At 35.5% G+C, this 22,763-nt stretch overlaps 1 protein-coding gene across 1 annotated transcript; it reads right to left on the reverse strand.

Annotated features, from left to right (window-relative positions):
- Positions 1-234: 234 nt before the first annotated feature.
- TAS2R42 (taste receptor, type 2, member 42) lies at positions 235-1,206 on the reverse strand. Its single transcript, NM_001145496.1, has one exon. It carries the CDS (start codon positions 1,204-1,206, stop codon positions 235-237), a length of 972 nt encoding a protein of 323 aa, NP_001138968.1.
- Positions 1,207-22,763: the final 21,557 nt, after the last annotated feature.

Raw genomic sequence — 22,763 nt, forward strand, 5'->3', positions numbered from 1 at the left:
TTAATAATTTGGATTCTTTTGAAAAGAACACTTGAGATTTTAAAATATTGGTAACCAATGTTTTAAACAAAAATGAATACTTTTAAAATTATATTGGCTGACCATGTGTCAGTTATCAAAAGCAACATTTTCTAGGGAAAATTTCAATAATGCTCAACAATGTTTAAAGGAATCCAGCAGAAAAAAAACAGTAGAAGTGAAATAGATCCTCAAAGACTCCTCATTAAGTATTCATCATTGGAAAGATTCTGGAAAGTCTATCGGTAAAGATGAATTTGGTTTTTCTCTTTTCAGGGAGCTTTTAAGATGCCACAGTACCTTCAAGGCTGTCTGTCTCAGCTTGCTGTTTCCCAGAATCAAAATTAGTGAGTGGCTTGAAGGAAAGACATAAACGGCCAACATGATAAACTTTGTGATCTTCTTGTTCCAAAATAAAAAAAACATCCAATTTGACAATTGTATGGAAAAAAAGTGAACTGTGAAAAGGAAGAGGAAAGACATCACCATTTTAATGGCTTTTTTATGGGCCTGTGTGCTGGAATCCCTGGAGCCCATGGAGTTGAGCTGCAAATTTCTGATGTGTTTTACCAAGGACAGAAATAAAAGGAGCAATGAGGTCAGGGACAGAATAATAGGAATGATATAGGAAAAACTAAGAAGAATCAAGGTTTTAACATAAAAAGTTTTACTTTCATATATATATAAAGTCAGATTACTTTCATCCATTGCATCGACATTCGAGAAGAGATCATTGAATGTTTCTAGCATTAGAAAGTCAAACAGTAGAAAGAACAAAGAAAATACAAGAATTGCAAGAACCACTCTGTTCATTCTCCACCTCAGCCAGAGGAAAAGGGAATGAGAGAACTGAGCTATCTTAAGGAGGTAGAAAATGCTTAGGCAGGTACTAAACCACGTAGCCAAATGATGAGTTATTCTCCAAAGCAAAGTAATAGATTTTGCCAGTTTATAAGTGGAAAAGAAAAGTGGAGATAGTCCCATCATAAATGATTCAAACCATGACACCAACAGCTGAGCGATTCTGGAGATAGCCAAGCAGATGAGAATGAAGTCAGCTAAAGAGATTTTCCGGTTCTTGACCCATTCAGAGCAGTTTACCAGTCCAATGAACGCATTCCCCAACATTCCAATTATGAATTCTGCTGTTGACAGTGTAAGAAAGATTATATCCAATCCAGCTAACATTTCCACAGAAAAAAATCCAAATTTCTAATACTGTGTCTCATTGATAAATTTATGATCAAACTTTCAGAATAACATCCATTTCTGACAGTATATTCACTGGTTTTATTGCAATTCCAATCTTAAGCAGAATCTCCTGTTGTTGGGTACAATTATATATATATATATATATATATATATATATATATATATATATATATTTAAAGAAATCTTTCTGCTTTTATTGTAATGCCGATCTTAGATCTGCTAAAGTGCACAGTCTCACATAGTTTCATGAAGATGTTTATTTATTTGAAAGAGCTACTAATTTCCAAACCAAACAGTATGTGTTTCTATTTATGATTGGCAAGGATTCAAATTTTCCATTTGAGGTAATGATTACAAGGTTTAAGTCAAATTTGTTAGCATGCAAATATGGGTCAGATTCTTTTTCACTGATTTGTGAAAAAAGTCATCTCACCTGAAATACAATACCATTTGGATCCAAATATTTTAGTTGCTTTTCATAGAAAGCTCTGAAATAGTCTAATAATAATCTAAATCTAAATAATCTAGTCTAAAAAAAAAATAAATAAAATAAATAAATAAATAAATAAATAATCTAGTCTAAAATTTAGTTATAATTCAGTGACTCTATCTTGAGTGCCTGCTATGCATTAGACCCATTTCTGAACACAATATAGTTTACTACCAAAAAAAGCATTAGGAAATTCATAAAATAGTGAAAACACAGAAACAATAAGAAGTAAGAATAAAATGCAATGTGAACACAAAAAAGGGTAAGTACAAATATTACTCTTGGAGAAAGAGAAAAAAATGATACTTACCTTGGATTGTATAGATAACTAGAATTTCATGAGGGAACTGCTAAGTTATATTTTGGATTGATCAAACACAAAAAGATAGCAAAATCCAAATTACTTTTCTGAAATTAAACTCTTCTCACTGATAATTTACTGTAATTACAATCTAAATGTTCTTCTTTTTGTAAAAATTTTACTTATTTATTCATGAGAGACACACAGAAAGAGGCAGAGACATAGGCAGAGGGAGAAGCAGGCTCCCTGTTGGGAGCCCGCTGTAGGACTTGATCCTGGGACCCTGGAGTCACAACCTGAGCCAAAGGCAGACTGATGCTCAACCACTGACCCACCCAGGTGTCCCTCCCAGTTTTGCTTTTTATCTTTGTACTTGTTCTGTTTGTTTTAGCCAGAGATATAATGCTGCCCATTTAGCCTTAATAGATAGAAAATTTTAAAAAATCATTTCAGATTAAATAAGGAAATAGTAAACAAAAGTATCTGTTCTGTATTCTAGGAACAATGATTTTGACAAAAGCAATCAATGTATCAGAAATTAATTTAAAGTTACAGACTTTGTGTCTTGTTGGCATTAAGTATTCAGGTGTTGCCAGACAACATCGAAAATAATGAATACAATCATTAAAAATAATACTTGGCCCTTAATTCCTTTTCCTGAATTAAATTCTATTAATTTTTAAGTGTATATATTAAGAACAATGATGTACAACGAGTTATTGGTAAATTATCTTGTAAGACAAAATTTTTAATTTAGGACAAATATTTAAAATTATAAGAAGAAAGAGAAAGAAAGAAACAAGGAAGGAGAAAGGAAGGAATTTATTGGCTAGAGCAAGGCTGAAAGAAAATAAATTTGGCAGTAGTATTTTCAAGAGGAGAATGATAGCTTTGACCAGATTAATATCTGGAAATAGAAATTTATGGCTATAAGAAGCATTTAGAGGGTAGAATTAGTAAGTCTTAGTGACGGGCTATAAAAAGGAAAAGAAGCCAGCACATCTGGGTTTCTTCTTTTGCACGTAGATGCATGGAGTACTGGGACCTGAGAGAATCCCTGGAGAGAGAGTAGGTTTAGAAACAAAGGAAGAAGACAAAATAAAAGTTGGAGGATGATGAGTTCTGTTTTGAACATTTTTGGAGTGTTTGTAAGTCATCTAAGTAGAAAGATGGGGTAGGCACTTGGGTATTTGTGACTGCAGCTCAGGAAAGAAATTTAGATTATAAGCAAAGAGTTGGGAGTCATCAGCACATACTTGGTGCCATAAGAGGTGATGAGCTCCAAGGGCCCTGAGAAACAGCAGGGGATGAAGAAAAGCAAAAAGCAGTCAGAGAAGGGAAACCAAGAGGATAAGGGTTTCAAAGCAACCAAGAGCAAAGAGTGTTACAAAGAGAAAGTAACCCATACTTCCTGATATTGACAAAAGGATCTCTTAGAAGGGGGTAGCAAGGAAGTCCTTAGTATAGACAAGTATAGAAAACTAGAAAAAATAGTTCAGGGGCACCTGAGTGGCTGAATGGTTGGGCATCTGTCTGCTTTTGGCTTGCATCGTGATCCCGGGGTCCTGGGATTGATACCGCATTAGGCTTCCTGCAGGGAGCCTGCTTCTCCCTTTGCCTATGTCTCTGCCTCTCTGTATTTCTCATGAATAAATAAATAAAATCTTTAAAAAAAGAAAAAGAAAAATTAGTTCAACTGATTAGAAACTAAACTGCCATGTCAATGTGATCCCAATAATGAAGCATTAGAAAATCAGTTAATGTAATCAACACATTAATAGATTAAAAGAGAAACACCAGGGGGAAAAAAAGTGTAATATAAATCTATATTTATTTATAATAAAGATTCTTAGCAAACTGGGAATAGAATGTAATATTCTTTTTCCTGATAAAAAGTTGTGCACAAAAACCTGGAGTAAATATTATACTATGGATACACTGAATTCATTTCCCCTGAGTTTGGGACCACATGAGCTAAAAACATCTCACTATGTCGATTTTTTGGAGGTTTTCACCAATCGTAGTAAGGCAAGAAAATGACATAAAAGATATTAGACTATGAAGCACAAAATAAACAAAACTGACCTTATTCATAGATGATGATTGAGATTATGCAGAAAATCCAAAAAGATTCTTTAATACGTTGTTGAAATATCCATTTACAAAGTTTCTGGACACATAATAAACACGCAAAAATCTGTTCCATTTCTTCATACCATCAAAAAACAGTTAAAATGAAATATTCTTTTAAAAAATGAAATTTCCATAACCTCAACAGACATCAAGTATCTAAGAATAAATCACACACAAAAAAAGTATGCAGCACCTTTGTGGAGAATGTTAGAAAGTCTGAAATGGCTTTAGTTTTTTTTAGCCAGTATGTATTAATTACACATTAGATATAATTAAAGCCTCTAGATATTTTTAAAAACTTAAACCATTATTACTTAAAAATAAAAATCTCAAAAAAAAAATTTAAACCAGTATTACACATTTTCCTATTTTAGGTATGCATCCATGGTCATTAAATTCTCTAACTTCATTGTTGAATGTATTAAAATTCTCTGCTTTGTATCTAGGTCATGAATTTATCTCAAGTTGAAAAGCAACCATTTCTCCACAAAATAATCAACTCTGTTCCTTTCATCTAGTCCAGTCACTTGTGTGTTGTGTTTTTTTTTTTAAACCAAACTATAGAATGCTATTTTCCATGTGAGCAAATAAGGGTGAGATAATCTCTTGTTTGCTAATGTGCAAATACAGACTGATAATCGATCATTCTTTTTGCATTTTCTTTGCCTAACAAATTTGTGCCTGTATCTTTAGCTATGGAAGATAATCTAAAGCCACTTATAGTTATCAAAACATGGTTAGGACAACAAAAAGTAAAGCAGATGCTAGACTATACAACTGGAATTTTCTTCTACAGTATCTTACTATTAATTGAAAGTACTTGGATGTAAGTAATGGGTCTAAGTTGACTTGATTTTATAAAATTAACTAAAATTAACTGTGTGCATGTTGTATGACCCAGTCACCCAAAAGCAAATGTTGGATTTATTAAATATGGTTCCTAGAGCCAACAATAATTATGCCGTAGGTAAAGGGGCCTTAGAGAAAAGTTGGCTTGGTTTCCATGAACAGAAGCAGATGGAGGTGTGAAGAGCTCCTGTGGATTATAACACAGTTGGTGCTAAAAAAATTTTTTTTCATTAGAAAAAAATATGTGATATCTAGCCCTACCTTCATGGCTCTCCCAGAGATTAAAAAGATATGGATCCAAAATAATTCAGACATAGTCCTTATGGAGCCATTTTATACTATGTCACCTTTAAATTGTGTCTACCCTATGGGTGACCTTTAAACTTGGCTGTGAGGTGATGAGAGACTGCATGATTGGGCCATTGGTGCCATTTTGATCTTTTCTAGTTGTCCCCAACATCCAATATCTGAAGTTTTTTCAATATGTAAGGTGTTAAGAATACACAGTGTGAACACAAGTTGGAGTTATCAAAACAGACCGTAAATCCCTGCAGTTAATCTATGGGGATTTCTGCATATATCACCCTTGCCTCCCGATGTGGGGCATGGATCTGGTCAGTGGAGTTTGCTGTTGTTACTGTTGTTTTTTGTTTTTTCTTTTTTCTTTCTTTCTTTTTTTAAATTTTTTTTAAATTTTTAAATATTTTATTTATTTATTCATGAGGGACAGAGAAAGAGAGAAAGAGACACAGGCAGAGGGAGAAGCAGGCTGCATGCAGGGAACCGGAGGTGGGTCTCGATCCTGTATCTCCAGGGTCACGCCCTGGGCTGAAGACAGAGCTAAACCACTGAGCCACCCGGGCTGCCCAGTGTTTTTTTTTTATTTTTTTTTTTTTTTTTTTTTTTTTTTTATTTTTTTTTTTTTTTTTTTTTTTTTTTTTTTTTTTTTTTTTTTTTTTTTTTTTTTTTTTTTTTTTTTTTTTTTTTTTTTTTTTTTTTTTTTTTTTTCTTTTTTTTCTATTTTTTTTTTTTTTTTTTTTTTTTTTTTTTTTTTTTTTTTAGTCACTGTTTGTTTTTTTTTTTTTCTTTTTTTTTTTTTTTTTTTTTTTTTTTCTTTTTTTGTTTCTTCTTTTATTTTCATTTTTTTTTTTTTTTTTTTTTCTTTTTTTTTTTTTTTTTTTTTTTTTTTTTTTTTTTTCTTTCATTTGTTTTCTTTTTCTTTTTTTTTTTTCTTTTTATTTCTCCTTTTTTTTTTTTTTTCCTCTTTTTTTTTTTTTTTTTTTTTTTTTTTTTCGTTTTCTTTTTTCTTCTCCTTTTTCCTTTTTCTTTCTCTTTTCTTTCTTTTTTTTTGAGGGTTTTTTTTTTTTTTTTCTTCTTTTTCTTTTCTTTCCGCCCTTTTTCCCCTCCCCTTTTTTCTTTCTTCCTCTTTCTTTCTTTCTTTTTCTTTCCTCTTTCTCTTTTCTTATTCTTCTTTCTTCTTCTTCTTTTTTTTCTTTCTTTCTTTCTTTTTCTTTTCTTTTTCTTTCTTTCTTTTCTTTCTTTCTTTTTCTTTCTTCTTCTTTCTTTCTTTCTTTCTTTTCTTTTTCTTTTTTCTTTCTTTCTTTCTTTCTTTCTTCTTTCTCTTTTCTTTTCTCTTCCCTTTTTTCTTTTTTCTTTTTTTCTCTTTCTTTCTTTCTTTCTTTCTTTCTTTCTTTCTCTTTCTTTCTTTCTTTCTCTTTCTTTCTTTCTTTCTTTTTATGATCTAAAGTTATAGCTTCACCTCTAAAGATAGGCTTTGTCATAATTTTCTATTATTTTGAAATTGACACACATTTTAGTAAACAACTGGAATCATGGATATAATTTGGTCTCTGAAAATATGCAAAATTATGTATCAATCCCTATTTTCCAAGTTGGTAAATGAAATGTTACCATGGCAGGCATCACCACACATGTAAAAATCAATCCTGTAACAATTGTTTTTAAAAGTCAGGAAATATCTTCTACAGTGATGGAAGGAACTGGAAAGGTTTGCTGAAAATAACCACATCCCTATCCCATAACACAGTTGGAGTGGACAGAGGGGCAACCTAACCTGAAACATTGGCTGCAAATAGAAGAACATCACTGTATCATCAAAAAATCATAAGAGCCGCACCTGGGTGGCTCAGTGGTTGAGTGTCTGCCTTTGGCTCACATCATGATCCCAGAGTCCTGGGATCAGTCCCATATTGGGTCCCCCGCAGGCAGCCTGCTTTTCTCTCCCTCTGCCTATGTCTCTGCCTCTCTGTGTGTGTCTCTCTCATAAATAAATAAATAAAACCTTAAAAATAAATAAAATTTAAAAACGTAATAAAAAATCTTACCTCTATTGTTCTACAGCTGCTTAATTAAAAATCAGACCACGGATTGTAAAACTAACACTTCAGAGACCAAATGCAATGGTAGGATTTGGTAATTGAAAGGAGAATGTGAAGGGAAAGACAAGCGTATATCCCAGTTCTCTAAGCTTGGATACATTCTGCCAATTAACAGACAATACATGCAAAAAAGGAAAGGAAACGGAGGGACATATTTTTTAGGCTTAGACATGTGAATTTAGGATGCCTGAGAATAAACCTTATATTTAGCTAGAATTCTTTTATACCCATCACCTCACATATTTAGCTTTTTTTGTGTGTGTATAAAAATATTTAAGTTCTATTCTCAGCAAATTTCACTTATATAAAGAAGGTTATTCACTATGGTCACTATGTTTCACCTTAGATTTTCCGACCTTATTTATTTTATAGCTGAAAGTATCAGAACTGACTTGACCATTAGGATACCCAGCTGCTGTTAGAGAATTGCTCAATGGTGTGGGGAAAAGTCCTGATACATCAGAATTGGGGAATAAGAAAAATAAATCACAAAGGTAGTAAGTTATGGACTGGGTTTCAAACCTAGATCCTCTGGCTCCAGAATCTGGGCTTTTAGTACCTATGTTGTGCCACTTTTCATGGCTTAGCAAGACACTTTGTGTATTATCTTCTTTGTCTTCCACAGGGACCCAAAAGCTTTACTTAAAGGAAGATATTTATTTTTTGGTCTTAAATTTATTATTGTTGTTATTATTGTTTTAACTTTATTTAAGTAATCTCTACACCCAACCCAAACTCACAACTCAGAGATCAAGAGTCTCATGCTCTTCTAACTGAGCAAGCAAGGCGCCTGAGAGGAAGATATTTGAAAAGAAACATATTCATTTCTTTTCTCCTAGCTGGGAAACAGGCACCCTTTGTGTCCTAAATGCTACTTTCTTACAATGTTTTGGGTCTGATACAATAGACTAATCTCCACACCTTCAAGTGAGTCAGTCAGTACACTGCATCTCCCTTCAATGCCACCAGATCTTGGTATTCACTGGCATTTTGACTTATTCACTCCTCCTTTGGTGATAACAAGCCAAGCTACTCATGCTGTTTGACAAAGTCCAGGCATGAGGGCTAACCCTGAAAAATCGAGAGAAGCCACAGCTGGCTCCCACTGATTCCTTTCACTTTGTTTTTGGCCATCTTCAGCATCATTATAATATTATTATTGGGAAATTTTCATAAAATTAATATGGAGTCTAAAAATAATCAAAATCTCTAACATGCTTCTTAGAATAAAACCCAATGCCCCCAACTCTGTAATTCCTCTAATATGACAAATGCTGAGTTTTTTGATCAGTTAAGGGTAAAAGAAATCTGGGAACCTAGCCCAGTTAAAGCTGTCACGGAAGAAGTCCTTTAGGCACCTCTTAAGCATCAAGACAAAGAGACGACAGTTAATTAACCAATGGAACACATATTTTGATAAAATAAGTTGTAGGAGGTTGTAGGTATTGTAAACTGACAGAAGAAAGTTAAACATTTCTGCATATAATCTTTAACTATAATAACCCCTCTCATGTAACCATAGTACCATAGACTTGTTATCCCACTAGAGTAGGTCACGCTCTGTCTAGCACCTTTGTCTTTTTGTGTCACAATCATTGCTTTCTCAGGAAATCAATAAAGATTATCCTCAACTGAAAGGAAAAATATTTCTTATGAGAAAAGCTGTTTCTTAATCTTTAGAATGATCTAAGATGCTTGCGATAAAACGTAGAACGTAATTATCTATTAAAAAAGAAACTGGAAAAACAAGGCAATGTAAAATGATATAAATGATATAAAGCCCCTGCGAAATGATCAGGAGGAGATGTATGCTCCCTGACTCTGTGTGTGTGTGCATCTCCTCATTCCTTTCAATCCTTTCCTTCGAGAGACCCACCGCAGCTGGAGCTGGACTCTGGCACTTTGAGAATTCTGATGTCACTTCCCCATCCAAAGTCATAAGAGTAAAAGGGGCAGGGCAAAATACATGCTACCATGGAAAGCACTGGGTAGCACCTAGAACTGAGACCTGCTTTCTTATTGAAGTAAAGTGATTTTAATACTTAACAGCTTGCTAATGACTTTGTGGACAGTCCTTCTTAAAATAGAGCAAATATTTCCTAAGTCACAAAATTAAATATTAAAAAGGATGGACTATGTAAAAATGTTTGTAAACTTTTAAACTATATACAAGAACTAGTTACTATTAACAGTCATTGTTATTCAGATCCAGGACCAGAAATTATGTAAGTATTTCTATCTACTGTGAGATCACTAGAGCAGAATGGGGTACAAGTTGGTACTCAAGTTCAAGATTAAAAATTGGTCACATAAACAAAAAATCCTGTGGGACCCTAACTTCCCATCATCACAAATGAGAGACTATTACAGGCAGACTAGTTATCTCTATTTGGTCTGATAGGTAAAGTATAAAGAGCAACATGAAATAACCCAGTGGTTTTCACTGTATTCAAAGGACAACAGCAAATTTGTAGAAAAACCCTATAATTTCCATCTGTTGAAATTTGAATAATCTGCCTGGGAGTTACACAAAAATTCCTGAGTTTCTAAGTCAAGAAGAACATAGGACCCAAGAAACTGAGTGAGACATTTGGAGTTTGCTAAGAGATTTCTGTGGCTTTAGTGAGAGACTTTACTAGGTCTCTGTGGCTTTAGTGTGAGAACTTCAATGGCCTTAATGGGGAAGGTTTCTAGGACTCTGATATGAGATGTCTGTGACTTTAGTGTGAAACCTCTGTGGCTGGCATAAATCTGATTCACTGATGCTTAGCTCTGCACTAGCAGGTCTTGTAAAAGGGACTTAATATTAAGGAAATAATACTTTAGTTCCAGAACAAGAAAAGTACATACTTTTAGCCCATAACAAGAAAAGCACCATTTCCACGTATAGCTTTATGAACATTAGATGGAGAGAATGATTTTTAGTTCCTATTTTTCTCAGGAGGACCACAAATCAAAACTTTTAAATGAAAAGATAGCCAAATATGCAGAATATGACAAAACTCTGATAAAGAAATGAAAGAATACCTAAATAAGTGGAGAGATAGTCCATGTTCATGGATTGAAAGACTCGATAAGATTTCCATTTTTTCCAACTTGATGTGTGGATTGAATGCAATACCAATCTAAATCCCAGCAAGCTACTTTGTAGTTATTAATAAATGCATTCCAAATTTATATGAAGGGCAAGAAATGTAGACTAACCAAGAAAATAGTAAAGAAGAACAAAATTGAATCTGATTTCAAGACTTACTGTAAAACTACAGTAATCAAGACAGCACAGTATTGATAAAAGAATAGACACACAGATCGTTGGAACATAACAGAGAGGCCAGAAATAGATTCACACAGGTGTAGTCAATTGATCTTTGACAAAAGGATAAAGGCAATTCAATTAAGAAAGGATACTCTTTGGAATTTGCAAGCTTAACTATTAAATGTCGAGGTGTTGAGAACCTTTTGCACAGCAAAGGATACAGTCAACAAAACTAAAAGACAACCTACAGAATGGGAGAAGATATTTGCAAATGACGTATCAGATAAAGGGCTAGTTTCCAAGATCTATAAAGAACTTATTAAACTCAACACCAAAGAAACAAACAATCCAATCATGAAATGGGCAAAAAACATGAAGAGAAATCTCACAGAGGAAGACATAGACATGGCCAACAAGCACATGAGAAAATGCTCTGCATCACTTGCCATCAGGGAAATACAAATCAAAACCACAATGAGTTACCACCTCACACCAGTGAGAATGGGGAACATTAACAAGGCAGGAAGCCACAAATGTTGGAGAGGACGTGGAGAATAGGGAACCCTCTTACACTGTTGGTGGGAATGTGAACTGGTGCAGCCACTCTGGAAAACTGTGTGGAGGTTCCTCAAAGAGTGAAAAATAGACCTGCCCTATGACCCAGCAATTGCACTGTTGGGGATTTACCCCAAAGATTCAGATGCAATGAAACGCCAAAACACCTGCACCCCGATGTTTCTAGCAGCAATGTCCACAATAGCCAAACTCTGGAAGGAGCCTCGGTGTCCATCAAAAGATGAATGGATAAAGAAGATGTGGTTTATGTATACAATGGAATATTACTCAGCCATTAGAAACGACAAATACCCACCATTTGCTTCAATGTGGATGGAACTGAAGGGTATATATGCTGAGTAAAGTAAGTCAATCGGAGAAGGACAAACATTGTATGTTCTCATTTATTTGAGGAATATAAATAATAGTGAAAGGGGATATAAGGGAAGGGAGAAGAAATGTGTGGGAAATATCAGAAAGGGAGACAGAACATAAAGACTCCTAACTCTGGGAAACGAACTAGGGGTGGTGGAAGGGGAGGAGGGCGGGAGGTGGGGGTGAATGGGTGACAGGCACTGAGGGGGGGCACTTGAGGGGATGAGCACTGGGTGTTATTCTGTATGTTGGTAAATTGAACACCAATAAAAAATAAATTTATTATAAAAAAAAAAAAGAAAGGATACTCTTGGGCAGCTCGGGTGGCTCAACGGTTCAGTGTCTGCTTTCGGCTCAGGGCGTCATCCTGGAGACCCCAGATTGAGTCCCACCTCAGGTTCCCTGCATGGAGCCTGCTTCTCCCTCTGCCTGTGTCTCTGCCTCTTTCTCTCTCTCTCTGTCTATCATGAATGAATAAAATCAAAAAAAAAAAAAGAAAAGAAGGAAAGGAAAGAAAGAAAGAAAGAAAGAAAGAAAGAAAGAAAGAGAGGAAGAAAGAAAGAACGACAAAGAAATAAAGAAGAAAGAAAGCAGAAAAGAAAGAAAGAAAGAAAGAAAGAAAGAAGGAAAGAAAAAGAGAAAGAAAGAAAGAAAGAAAGAAAGAAAGAAAGAAAGAAAGAAAGAAAGAAAGAAAGAAAGAAAGAAAGAAAGAAAAAGAAAGAGAAAGAAATGCGAACTCATAAGGGTGCACCTGGGTGGCTTAGTCCCTTGAGCCGCTGCCTTCCCCCTAGGTCAGGATCCCAGGGTCCTGCATCATCCCAGGGTCCTGGCATCAGCCGGTCCTGGTCCTGCTCGTGGGGAGTCCGCTTCTCCCTCTGCCCCTCCCTCCTCGTGTTGATCTCTCTCAATCTCTCTCTCTCTCAAATAAAGAAATAAAATCTTTTTTAAAAAAAGAAAGAAAAAAATAAAATAAAAAAAGAAAGAAAGGATACTCTTTGCAAAAAGTGGTGTTGATTGACTAGACAATATATGCAATAACAAACAGAAAAGAACATAAATACAAACTTTATACCTTTCACAAAAATTAACTCAAAGCCAATAAATAACTAAATGTAAAATACAAATCTATAAAACTAGTGGAAGGGCGGCACCCGAGTGGCTCAATTGGTTACGCATATGCCTTTGGCTCAGATCATGATCTCAGGGTCCTGGGAATGAGCCCCACATTGGGCTCCCTGCTCAATTAGCAGCCTGCTTCTGCCTCTCTCTCTCTGCTCCTCTCCCTGCTCGTTCTCTCTCTCTCTCAAATAAATAAATAAAATCTTAAATAAATGAGAAAATCTAGATGGGCCATATGATGAGTTGTTAGATATAACACCCAAAGAATGGTTCATGAAAGGAAAAATTGGTAAGTTGGATCTTACTAAAATTTAAAACTTCTGTTCTGCAGAAAAAAACGAAACCAAAACCAACTTCCATTCTGTGTTTCCTGACACTACTTCTCAATTGGCACCAAAGTTGAGGGGAAGAAATGTTGTTTATTGTATCTTCTAAGTCTTCAGTAGCCTATTCTTCCAAGTCCCTGAGCAAGTTGAGAAGCAGATGCTAAACATACCACCAGGCCAGGACAGAAACAGAGATGATTGTTTATTTCCTTTTGAATCAATCAATGGGTAGGAAAAAGTCCTGTAAAATAAGGACATAATCTTACACGTAGAAATATGATGAGTCACAATAAGAATGATGCTGCTGACTGAAAGCAGATTGTATTTTTATTTGTTGGCTGAGCAAGAATGGTTCAGACCATTCTTTCTGTTTATTCCTTTAATTAAGAAAAGAAAAAGAGAGAGAGAAGAGTATAAACAAACTCCCAACCAGAAACATTCCCAGAGCCAAACATCCCCTATCCCAACATGAACAATAACCTGCATCTTGCATCTTGAACTCTCCAGACTCACACATATGTTATAGTATTGGACATTTGACAAAGGTGACAGTCTCAGAGTCTTTTACTACACAATTTGTAAAAAGTAATTAATTTTCCCAGATGTTTCAACTATGTATCCCTATTTCTCATTTGTTATTTAACCTCTTTTAGTTTTTGAATGTTTTGTTGTACTGTTTTTCTTTTTTTGTTGTTATTGTGATATAAAAGTCTTATATTTTTATAAAGTTCTACATTTTATTCTCTTGTTTTATAATTTCTATTCCCATGCACACTTAACAAATTCTTCCATTTAAATGCTTTTTTAAATATAATACTTTGCAAACTTAAAATTATAAAAGTTAAACATGGATCTGATTGTGAGGTCAAGGTCAAATGTCCGTTTACAACTGGGCTTTTTTTTTCTTTTTTTCTATTTTAAAGATTTTATTTATTTGTTTGACAATGAGAAAGAGTACAAGCAGGGACAGTGGAAGAAGCAGACTCCCCACTGAGCAGGGAGCCTAATGTAAGGCTCAATCCCAGGACCCTGGAATCATGATCTGAGTTGAAGGCAGATGCTTAGTTGATGGAGCCACCCAGGTGCCCTATAGTTAGCCTTTAAATTCTACCTTAGCTTAGCAAATTTTCTTCATCTTTAATATTTAGAACTTGAAGTAAAGTACTTGAACAAAAAAAAATATTAGAAAATAGGTAAATGAGCTGCTAGCCTATCACTTTTTAGTTCTTTAAGATTTTTACTAATATGTGGAAAGTTACCTCAATATTTTTCACCAGATACTAATGCAGTTTTTCCTTGATATATTTTGTACAATTTAAGGTTAAATTAAATATATTTTCCATTAATTTATATTGGCTGATACATTAACTAAATACATAAAGTGATTTTTTTTAATTACAGAAAGTTGAATCCTGATTTCAAACTATATTAAAATGCTATCCTAAGCAAAAAAAATATGGTATTGGCATAAAAACAGACATGTAACCAAAAAGCAGAATAGAGAGCCCAGAAATAAACCCACACATATAGGGTCAACTAATATTTGACAAGGCGACCAAAAATACTCAATGGAAAAATGATAGTCTCTTCAAGAAATATATGGTAAAGGCTGGATGTTCATATGCAAAAGAATAAAACTGGTTCTCTATTTTACACTCATAAAAATTAACTCAAAATAACTCAGGACCTAAGTGTAAGACCTGCAAGTGTAAAACTCCTAGAAGAAAACATAGCAGAAAAGCTCCTTGATGATTGGTCTTGGTAATGATTTATTTTGTATAAAACAACAAAAGCACAGGTCACAAAAGCAAAAATCAAAGAGCAAAACTAGGGATGCCTGGGTGGCTCAGTGGTTAAGCATCTGCCTTTGGCTCGGGGTGTGATCCCGGGGCCCTAGGATTGAGTCCCACATCAGGGTGCCTGCATAGAGCCTGCTTCTCCCTCTGCCTATGTCTCTGCCTCTGTGCAAGTGCGTGCGCGCGCATGCGTGTATTTGTGTGTGTGTGTGTGTGTGTGTGTGTTTGTGACGAATAAATAAATAGAATCTTTAAAACAAACAAAAGATAAAGAGCAGGACTATGTCAAACTAAAAGGCTTCTGCATAGCAAAAGAATCAATAAAATAAAAAGACAAAGCTATAGAATGGGAGAAAATCTTTGCAACTAATATATCTGATAATCTAATATATCTGGCTAATATCCAAAATATATAAAGAACTCATACAACTCAAATGCAAACAAAACAAAAACAAAAAACAATCCAAGTAAAAAATAGACAGAAGATCTGAAAAGACATGTTTCCAAAGAAAACTTATTCAAGTGGCCAAGAGACATACAAAAAGATGCTCAACATCACTCATCATCAGGGAAATTCATATCAAAACATAATGAGATACCACTTCACACCTGTTAGATGGCAATAAACAAAAAATAATAACCATAAAATACTCAGACATAAAAAAGATAAGAAAAAAAGATAAGAAAAACTCAACCATAAAAAGAAGGAAATCTTGCGTTTGGGACATGAATGGACCTACAGAGGATCATGCTAAGGTGAATAGACAGAAAAAGACAAATGTTCTTATGTATGGAATCTTAAATAAAAATTTAGTGATTAAAAACCCAAGCTCATTGATTCAGAGAACAGATTGGTGGTTTCCAGAACCCAGGGGTGGAGATTGAGGAAAAATGGGTGAACTGTTCTTGTTTTTGTTTTTGTTTAAATAAAGCTAATTTAAAAAACAGAATGCAGCAGAAATGGTGATGTGTCACTTATGAGAATGAATTCACTCTTTTGTTCTTCTATCTCTATCTCTCTGTCATCACTTGTCCAAGGAGAAGCCAGGTGCCCTTTATTTTTTTTTAAAGATTTTATTTATTTATTTATTTATTTATTTATTTATTTATTTATTTATGAGAGAGAAAGTGAGACAGAGCATGAGCAGAGGGGGAGGGAGAAGCAGGCTCCCTCAGCCTGAAATGGGGCTCCATCTCAGGACCTGAGCCAAAGGCAGAAGTTTAAACTGACTGAGCCACCCAGCCAAGGTGCCCTTTAAGCATCATTACAAAGAGGCATTTATAAGTAATTCAGAGTTCTCCCAGAACCTCCAGATGTAGTTTCATGGAGAGGAAAGCGCCAAGAGGGAAGGAGGAGAGCTCCCAACTCCAACCCTTCACTCCCCACTTGACCTCTGATAACAACCTTGTTTTCCTCAAATTGTTTCCAACAATGACAGAGGTGGGGTGAATGACAGAGAAGGAGCTGCTCCCTCCTAGTAAGCCCTGCAGTGTCCAGCTGCAGATGCTGAAGATTCTTTGGTGGGAATTTTTTTTTAACAAAAAATATTTTTGCCTTTGTTTATTGTTAAATCCTATAGTCACCAACATCAACTCTACATCTAACATCACCTGTTAATTACATTTGTATTATTTCATCCCCAAACTTTTTGTTTTCCCAAGAGTTAATAATTATCTTTTTCCTTTTTTTAAACATCTAAGCCAGAGTTCCTGATGGCTCAGTGGTTAAGCGTCTGCCTTCACTCAGGTCGTGATCCTGGGGTTCTGGGATCTAGTCCAGCATTCTGCTTGGCTGGGAGCCTGCCTCTTCCTCTCCTCCTGCCCCTCCCCTTTTGTGTTCTCTCTCTCTTTCAAGTAAATAAATAAAATTTTTATAAAAATAAATAAACATAAGCTGTCCTGCAACCTCCAACTAGATGAGCAAAGTTCCTCACCTCAATTTTCCTCACCATCAAACCTGTAAAATAATTTGCTTTTTTTTTTTTTTTTGGAGATTTTCTTTTCTCCCTTTTAAGTAGAGAGATGAGAACAAAGGCAGAAGAAAATATAGATGAAATTAAAGGTCCTTATAATCCATAGCCCAGGGACAGGCACTTGAGACAGGCAGAGTATAGCATTTCTCCGGGAAACTCCCAACTGCCTTAAAGTGAATGCCTTGCTAGAGGGAAAAAATGACCTTAGCTTGACTATTATCCTTCCAGGATCCTATGAGTCTTCTTTAGCATATGAAAGTCCTTCTGGAAACTACCCTTATCTTTACCTCCCCCAACTCCACTGTATATAGTCAATTGCCCCTCACAGTCCTGGGGCAACTGCCCTTTCTGCCCATGGGTCCTGTCCCTGTGCTTTAATAAAATCACCTTTGTGCACCAAAGACATCTCAAGTATTCTTCCTTGACCATAGGCTCTGAACCCCACCACTTCAAACCACATCAGGTAAAATGATGGATATCTTGAGTTAATGCCTTCCTATTTTTGTATTTTTTGTGGTTTTTTTTGTTTTTTTTTTTTTTTTGTTTTGGTGAAAGCACACCATGCCTTATCTTCTTGCAAATGAGTGCATGAGTGCGTGAGAGGCAAAATATCTCGATATCTTTCATGTCTGAGAATGACTCTAGTCTACCCCCACACCCAACCCATACCCTGATTGAATGTAAGACTGAAAATGATGTTTATGTAGAATCTTTCTGACACCATTCCACTGTTCCATTATCATGCTGACTCTCAGTTCATTACATATGACTATCTTGCTCACTGAAATCTTCAGGATCATCTTTTTATCCCTAAAATTTAATTAGATATATGTTAATGTGCATTGTTTTTCCATTTGTTGTACTGTGCACTGTATTCCAAGATGGCTCCCTGCACCGGGCCCTGCAATTTAGAAGGGGCCTCACACAAATACCGAAACCAAAGGCATTGTTCTTTCTTTTCACTCATTAGAAAAAGCTCATCAAGTATACTGTTAAAAAACAAGAATGATGGGAGAAGGAGAAAGGCTAAACTAGGGCCCTTCAAGCCTGAGAATGCAGGATTGAGAAAGCGTCAAGAGAAACAATTCACAGGTTCTGCCTTGGGGTACCAGAGACAAGGCAGACAGGTTCTCCCACCCACAACCCCTTGGAAACTGTGCTATCGGCCACTCCTGTGTTCAATGATACCGATTCTGGAGGTGTTTGAAACTTTCTGGAAATCCTAAATCAGGAATGAGGCTAGAGGGAGAAAAACTTGCCTACCAGGTTTCCACAGAAGCTTGACCAAGTCAGCCCTGGACTCAGAACAGCTTCCCCTCTGTTGTTCCTGTAAACACTCTGCTCCATCGCCACCTCTCAGTTTGCAGGAGCAAGGGTGATGCAGGGAAACACATGGCTCCTTTAGTCTCTAGGTTTGTTCAAATGGGCGATCTCCAAGGAAAAGGCAGCAGACTTGGGTGGATATGTGGCTTAAACCTAAGGTCTTGCTCAGTTTATAACTTGTGCATATTTAGAGATAGCCTATGCAGGCCTCCATTCATACTCCCACAGGGGCCCTCGCAAATGCTAAGTGTGAGCCTGTGGGTAATCACTGGACAGTTTCTGCAGCATGTCATTGATAATTTCTTTCCCACTGTTTTCTATTTTCTTTGAAATTTGTGTGAATTGAATTTTCTTATTCCTTTTCTCACCTACCGATTTTATAGGAGAGTTCCTTAATTTTATCTTCTATTGAACTTATCAACTAAATGTACATGTCAATATTTCTGTTTTCTGATGGATTCTTTTCTTTTTTTAAGTTTTTATTATTTTTAGTAATCTCCAAACCCATCATGGGGCTTGAACTCACCACTGCAAGATAAAGAGTTCCATGCTCTTCCAACTGAGCCAGCCAGGCACCCCTGAGTGATTCTTTATTTAGTAGCATCCTATTTTTGTTGTAAGGAACAGTATCTATTCTTATCCCTCAGAATATATTATGTAGTATCTTAGTATATGTAGTTTCTTAAATGTTTCCTCTATTCTTCATGTTTTTTGTTTCCTCTGAATTCCCTTTAGTGTTTCTTTTATTCTTTTTTTAATAATTCCTTTTTATTTTTTTAAGATTTCATTTATTTATTCATGAGAGACACAGAGAGATAGAGAGGCAGAGACACAGGCAGAGAGAGAACCAGGCTCCATGTGGGAGGCCAGATGTGGGACTCAATCCCAAGACTCCAGGATCATGCCCTGAGCTAAAGGCAGATGATCAACCACTGAGCCACCCAGGCGTCCCCCCCTTTTAGTGTTTCTTAAGTGTTATTTGATGGAGATTTTTCAAAATGTCTGGTGATTCTCTGCTTTCTTTTCATAAAAAAAAAAAAAAAATAGACACAGATAATCAGGAAACCTGTATGCATTGTAAGAGTTTTGTAGAAACATGTGCACCTCAGTAGTATGACCAAGTGGCCTGATAGCTATTTTGTCGAAGACTTACCTCCAGATGCTATCTCTGAGAACACTGTAAGACTTCAGAAGAATCTTCTTGTCTGCTGCTTGGCAGGAATAATCTTCACTACTGGCACTTGGGAGCTGGCCAGGGTAAGATGTTGAGCATCTCTCCATTCATTTCACTCAATTGCCCTAAAATTTTTTTGCCTACTTTTATATATGTACAATATGTTTTATGTTTTAGTGGTTGTATATATATACATATATATTCTATACATATATACAATATATTTTATAGGGGATCCCTGGGTGGCACAGCGGTTTGGCGCCTGCCTTTGGCCCAGGGCGCGATCCTGGAGACCCGGGATCGAATCCCACATCGGGCTCCCCGTGCATGTAGCCTGCTTCTCCCTCTGCCTGTGTCTCTGCCTCTCTCTCTCTCTCTCTGTGCGACTACCATAAATAAATAAAAAATATATATATAATATATGTATTTTTTTAATATTTTGTACATACATATATATTTTAATTTTTTGCCCTGCTTTTAGAACATATCTCACTCATATCTTCTTCAGTGACAGCTATCCCAAGTCCCAAACCTCTCTGGTTCAGTTTTCTAGAGAATACATCTCTCTCTCGAATTGGAATAAGGGAGGATAAGAATCTATTTCCTGCCACCTGTTTTACCACCACTACCCCAACTTCAATCTAATCTTCAGAGCACCTGTGTCCACAGTCCTTGAGCCTAGCCAGCACTCTATGAGGACAGCTGGAATACTTCTATTTGGTATCACTTTCCCCTAACCAGATTTCTACAGGTACTTGAGTATTATCTTTCTCCTTTCTGTTACATCATTAACCATTCCGTCTGTTTTTAGTCTTCATATATTGTGGCTTATAATTGTCCTAAAATGTCCTATAACCCTCTTAGCAAAAATAGTGTTTGCATTTCTGTTTCCTATTGTTTTTGTTTGAGTATGGTCTTTGAGAAGAAAGGGGATGAAAAATGTTTTCAGATATTGTAATTATCTGACACAGATTTTCAAGCAGATGTCATAAAAATGCTTCAATGAGCAATTACAAACATGCTTAAAATGAATTTTTAAAACCTAGCAAAGAAACAAAAAGTCTCAAAAATGAGACTGAAACACATAAAGGAACCAAAAGGAAATTTTAGAAAATTGAAATTGAAAATTACAATAACCAAATTTTTAAAATTTAATGGATGGGTTCAATAGCTGAGGGAAGAATCCATGAACTGGAAGATAGAACAATAGAAATTACCCAGTCTGAACAACAAAGAGGAAATAAACTAAAATTAAAAAAAAAAAAAAACTAACAGAATCTTAGGATCCTGTAGTATTGTAAGAAAAGTTTATTATGCCTGTTATCTGAGTCCCAGGAAGAGAAGAGAAAGAGGTCATGCCTGAGAGAAAACTCCAAGTAGTAATGGTTGCAAACTTCCCAAATTTGGCAAAAGATGTAAACTTAAGGAATCAAAAAGGCAAGCAGACTCCAACCAAGATAAACTCAAAGAAACCCATACCAAGACACAGAAACATCTGAAAATACTGACAAAGAAAATAATGTTGAAAGCAGCAAGAGAAACAACTTGTCTATAAGGGAAATGGAATACAAATGATAGCAGAAATCATTATTTTAAAAAAAAAAGAAAGAAAGCCAGAAAGAAGTGGCATATGTTTTAAGTGCTGAAAGAAAAGAACTGTCAATTCTGATTTCAATATATGGTGAATTTATCTTCTAGGAATAGAAGGGAAATAAAGATACTGGTTGAAGGTAAATAAGAGAATTTGTCACCAGCAGACCTACCTTAAAAGACTGGCTAAAGGAATTTCTCCAAACAGAAGGAAGTCCTAATAGAAGGAATTATGAAACATCAAGAAGGAAGAAAATCATGGAAAGGGGAAAATGTGGGCAAATAAAATACATCTTTTCTCTTCTCTTGAGTTTTCTAAATGTTTGACACTTGAAGTAGAAATGATAACACTATGGATTATGGTTTTAAGTGTATGCAGAGTAATATTTAAGGCAATTATAAACAGAGGAAGGTAAATGGAGACAAGGGGGTAAGATTTCTCTACTTCACTGACTAAAATGTTGACCATAGCAGACTGTGATAAATTATGTGCCTATAATGTAACACCTACACAACCACTAAAATAAATCTGTACAAAGAAATACACTCAAAAATATTATAGAGGGACACCTGGGTGGCTCAGCGGTTTAGCGTCTGCCTTTGGCCCAAGGTGTGATCCTGGAGTCCTGGGATCGAATCCCACATCAGGCTCCCTGTGTGGAGCCTGCTTCTCCCTTTGCCTATGTTTCTGCCTCTTTCTCTCTCTGTGTCTCTCATGAATAAATAAATAAAATCTTTAAAAAATATATAGAGAAACCAAAATGGAATTTTTTTTTCAAAATGGAATTTTTTAAAAATGTTCAAGCAACTCACAAGTCAAGACATAGAAAATAGTAAAAAAAAAAAAAGAAAGAAAAAAGGAAAACCAAAAAGTAAAATGGCAGATTTAAGCCCCACCATATAAATCACTACAGTAAATGTAAACCAAATATTTGAAAATTGTGTGTTCCTGGATTACAGAAATATAATAGCTTATACTGTTACCAAAACTGGTGCAATATTTATATTTGTTCATACATTTCACAAATACCATTTATTTATTTTAGGGTGCAATAAATTGTATATAATTAATAATATACAAAACTTGTACATGGTATAAATAACTTAGTAAAGCTCTCAGCTCAGCCCTGCCTGGCACAGGCAAGGCTTCAGTGGTACCCCCTATCATTAGGGCAGTAATTGTGTGGGGCTCCTTGTCATTTGCTTGCTCTGTGTGTCATCAAGTTTCCTTAGGGCTGTCTTAGGTGCCTTAATCCTCCAGTGTGTATACTCCTCCCTAAATGACCACATCTAAACCCATCACTTCAATGACACTTCTACCAGGATCAGCAAAATACTCAGCACACATGTTACAAATTCCCCTTCTACTAGTCTCCAGGTTTGGTACTCACCTCATTATTCTCTAAGCAGCCACCTTTAACTTATCAGTTAGAATTTGAAATGAAATCTTTTTTCTATCCTAGATAGATACTAATGAGTGCCTATTTTGAGTTCACTAACTCTTTTCCTGGCTTAATTTCACAAACCATTTCAACCACCCATCCTAAAAGTCCATACTGAAATCTACTTGAAACTAAGAAGAAAATGGGAAGAAAAATTGGAAAAATAGTAACTGATAAAACAGAAATAGATTTATCATCTTGAAAGGAATCAGCAGAGGCCTTGGAACTACTTTCCTACTTAGAGGAAAAGACCTGAGATAAGTGGCTTGCTGGAGCTAGGACAAAGAATCCTAAAATCTGACGTGCTCTTGTACAAGCTCATCATAAGAGTGAGGGATTTATTGCATGTTGTATAACAATCACTGGAAAGCATGGAATAATTTTCCCTGAGACAGGTTAGTAAACTACTAATTCTTTTTTTTTTTTTTTAAG

The sequence above is a fragment of the Canis lupus genome, chromosome 27 (genome assembly GCF_011100685.1).
Source record: "Canis lupus familiaris isolate Mischka breed German Shepherd chromosome 27, alternate assembly UU_Cfam_GSD_1.0, whole genome shotgun sequence".
NCBI classification, from domain to species: Eukaryota; Metazoa; Chordata; class Mammalia; order Carnivora; family Canidae; genus Canis; species Canis lupus.